This window comes from Lycium barbarum, chromosome 3, assembly GCF_019175385.1.
Source record: "Lycium barbarum isolate Lr01 chromosome 3, ASM1917538v2, whole genome shotgun sequence".
NCBI classification, from domain to species: domain Eukaryota; kingdom Viridiplantae; phylum Streptophyta; class Magnoliopsida; order Solanales; family Solanaceae; genus Lycium; species Lycium barbarum.
Genome location: NC_083339.1, coordinates 140,159,134 through 140,161,870, shown reverse-complemented (window position 1 = coordinate 140,161,870; position 2,737 = coordinate 140,159,134). Strand labels below are relative to the sequence as shown.

Sequence of the window (2,737 nt, the reverse complement as noted above, 5' to 3'; positions counted from 1 at the left end):
CTCATGTAGCAACAATTATTGGAACACCATCCAACTTACCATTAACAAACTCCATCAATTGGATAATAAAGTAGTATTAGCTAGTAGATACATGCACCTCTTTACCTTTGGCATTAAGAATATTGGTCTTTCTATATATAAAAACTTTTTTTTGTATGAATCAACTGTTAATTAATCCAAGAAATTAAAGTACTCAGAATTTATTAACATCAATAGAGAAGAAAAAAGGTCCTCCAAAACCGGCTATGGTGCCATGTCATCAGCAGGTCCACTTCTTTTATATTAACATGAAATAAAGGACCAAAGTATAGTACAAGCTCCAGGTATAAATATGGGGTGATAGAAGATCAAGATTAGCTCAATCGGTAGAGAGTATCAACATTCCCCACTCTATTGAGCTTTATTGTCATAGAGTATACAGGTGAATGTCGCTTAAACTTTCAGCTGAGAATTTGGCAGCTTATGATAATTATCATATGCCTCAAGATAATAAGAAAACAGTAGTGATAGTGAGACAATACGATGAAGAAAGAGACAAGTTGGCTGTGGAAGAGTTGGAGGGACAGTGTGATTTCGGACAACGAGGGCAGCCATCGTTGTTCACTGACCTCATGGGTGACCCCATTAGTCGTATTCGCAATCTCCCCTTACATGTCATGCTGGTAAGTAATTGCTCCTCCCGTTTCAATTTATGTGTCTTTATGCAGAGTACGAGTATGAGGGATTACTAATTGAATCTTTGATAATTTTAGTAGCCACCCTTTTTTCCTTTGCATATATATAACGCATGCAAAAGTTCATGGCCATTTCTGTTGATGATATTGAGCAGGTAGCTGAGTGTGGAGAAGATAGAGAAATTGTTGGGATAGTTAGAGGCTGTATAAAGACTGTGACTAGAGGAAACAAAGGCTCCACTCCATGTCCAGTTTATATAAAAATTGCTTATATTCTTGGCCTGCGGGTTTCATCTCATCACAGGTACCATTTTTGGAAATATTTCATTACCATCTTCATGTATTCTACAAAAGAGTTTTAAGTTATATACAGAGGCGGATCCAGAATTTAAATTTAATGGGTTCAATCTTAAGATTTTTAGCATTGAACCCATTATATTTTTAAAATTAGGGGTTCATATCTACTATTTATTGTAATTTTAATAATTTTTTACACATAAATTTAGGCTCCGCATCAAAAATTTGAGGTTCAGTTGAACCCCTACCTTGTAGGCTAGATACGCCTCTGGTTCTATACATCTTCAATGTAAAGTTTAAAGTAATATTTACACTATCAGGTCACTCAAAATAATTTTTATTAGGTGTCTTTGCCGTAAATATTGTTAGAATATTAGAATCTATACTAAAAATCTTAAGGTTCCACACCCAAATGCGAAAACACAAAGACAAAGGATATGCTATCCAACTATCCAATTAAGTTCATAATCTACGCAAAATGATGCTCTTGTAACAGTAGTTTATAGGGAATTATGTCATTATCAGAACATATTCTTTAATTCACAGTATGTTTGAAAGCACCTTTATTTTAACTTTACAAACATCAATGGGCGACTCCCGAAATGACTAGAACAATACAAAAAATTATCTCCTACTTTTTACCATATTTTAAAAGCTTTTAGACGACTTTAATTAACTATACAAAGTCTTCCTCTTAACATCATTTCATCTCTTCTCTAACAATTCAATCTGTATTAATTATTTTTGCTGTTATTTTCAACTTTAGGAGGCTTGGCATTGGAACAAAACTAGTTGAGAAATTAGAAGAATGGAGCAGAAACAATGGAGCAAAATACGCTTATATGGCCACGGACAGCAACAACGAAGCTTCTATCAAATTATTCACATCCAAATGCAATTATGTAAAATTTCGCACTCCATTGGTACTAGTACAGCCAGTTCACGCTCATTACAAGTCAATAGCATCCGACATTGCCATCGTTCGAGTTTCACCACAACTCTCCGAGTCATTCTATCGACGTATTTTCGCAAACTCGGAGTTTTTCCCAAAAGACATAAACCACATCCTAGACAGCAAGCTTAGTTTTGGTACTTTCATGGCCGTACCAAAGAAAACCCTCCTAAATTGGGACCCTAAAAGTGGATCTTTTCCATCAACTTTTGCTATACTAAGTGTGTGGAATACTAAAGATGTTTACAAGCTACAAGTGAGAGGCATATCACCGCTAAAATACGCTTGTTGCTTAGGGACTAGGGTTTTGGACTCGTGGATGCCATGGCTAAGGGTGCCTTCTATCCCTAATATTTTTAAGACGTTTGGGTTTTATTTGTTGTATGGAATTCACATGGAAGGCAAAGACGGTCCCAGGCTCATGAAATCGCTTTGCAATTTTGCGTACAACATGGGGAGAAATGATAGAGACTGTCGCTTGTTGGTGTCTGAAGTTGGGCTTGACGATCCTGTTGGAGAGACAATCCCGCGATGGAACAAGTTTTCATGGGGAGATTTGTGGTGCATGAAGAAACTTGAAATCGGTGAATCCCCGGATGACTGGGTGGAGTCTCGAGTTTCTTCTTCATCAGTCATTTTCGTTGATCCGCGTGACTTCTAATTAGGTTTGCATGGAGTTTTGGATAGGCTCAGCAATTGTATATTCCAACCCAAACTAAAAAAGAAAGATTAAAAGAAAAGAGAGGAAATGATTCTATCCAATTTTAACCAATCCAATGACTCCTCATGTTTGTGAGTATATTTTCTTATTAGT

The 2,737-nt window shown here is 36.4% G+C and overlaps 1 protein-coding gene across 1 annotated transcript; it reads left to right on the top strand.

The window, feature by feature from the left end:
- Positions 1-385: 385 nt before the first annotated feature.
- Positions 386-2,737, top strand: LOC132634300 (probable N-acetyltransferase HLS1). The gene is made up of 3 exons (XM_060350569.1): positions 386-662; positions 830-978; positions 1,738-2,737. Exons 1-3 carry the CDS (start codon positions 426-428, stop codon positions 2,582-2,584), a joined length of 1,233 nt encoding a protein of 410 aa, XP_060206552.1. The 5' UTR covers positions 386-425; the 3' UTR covers positions 2,585-2,737.

Excerpts from the sequence above, each read along its gene's own strand:
- LOC132634300 (XM_060350569.1), top strand. The coding sequence starts at position 426 with ATGTCGCTTAAACTTTCAGCTGAGAATTTGGCAGCTTATGATAATTAT. Across the intron at positions 663-829 it reads TCCCCTTACATGTCATGCTG|GTAGCTGAGTGTGGAGAAGA; the intron begins GTAAGTAATTGC and ends GATATTGAGCAG. Across the intron at positions 979-1,737 it reads CGGGTTTCATCTCATCACAG|GAGGCTTGGCATTGGAACAA; the intron begins GTACCATTTTTG and ends TTTCAACTTTAG.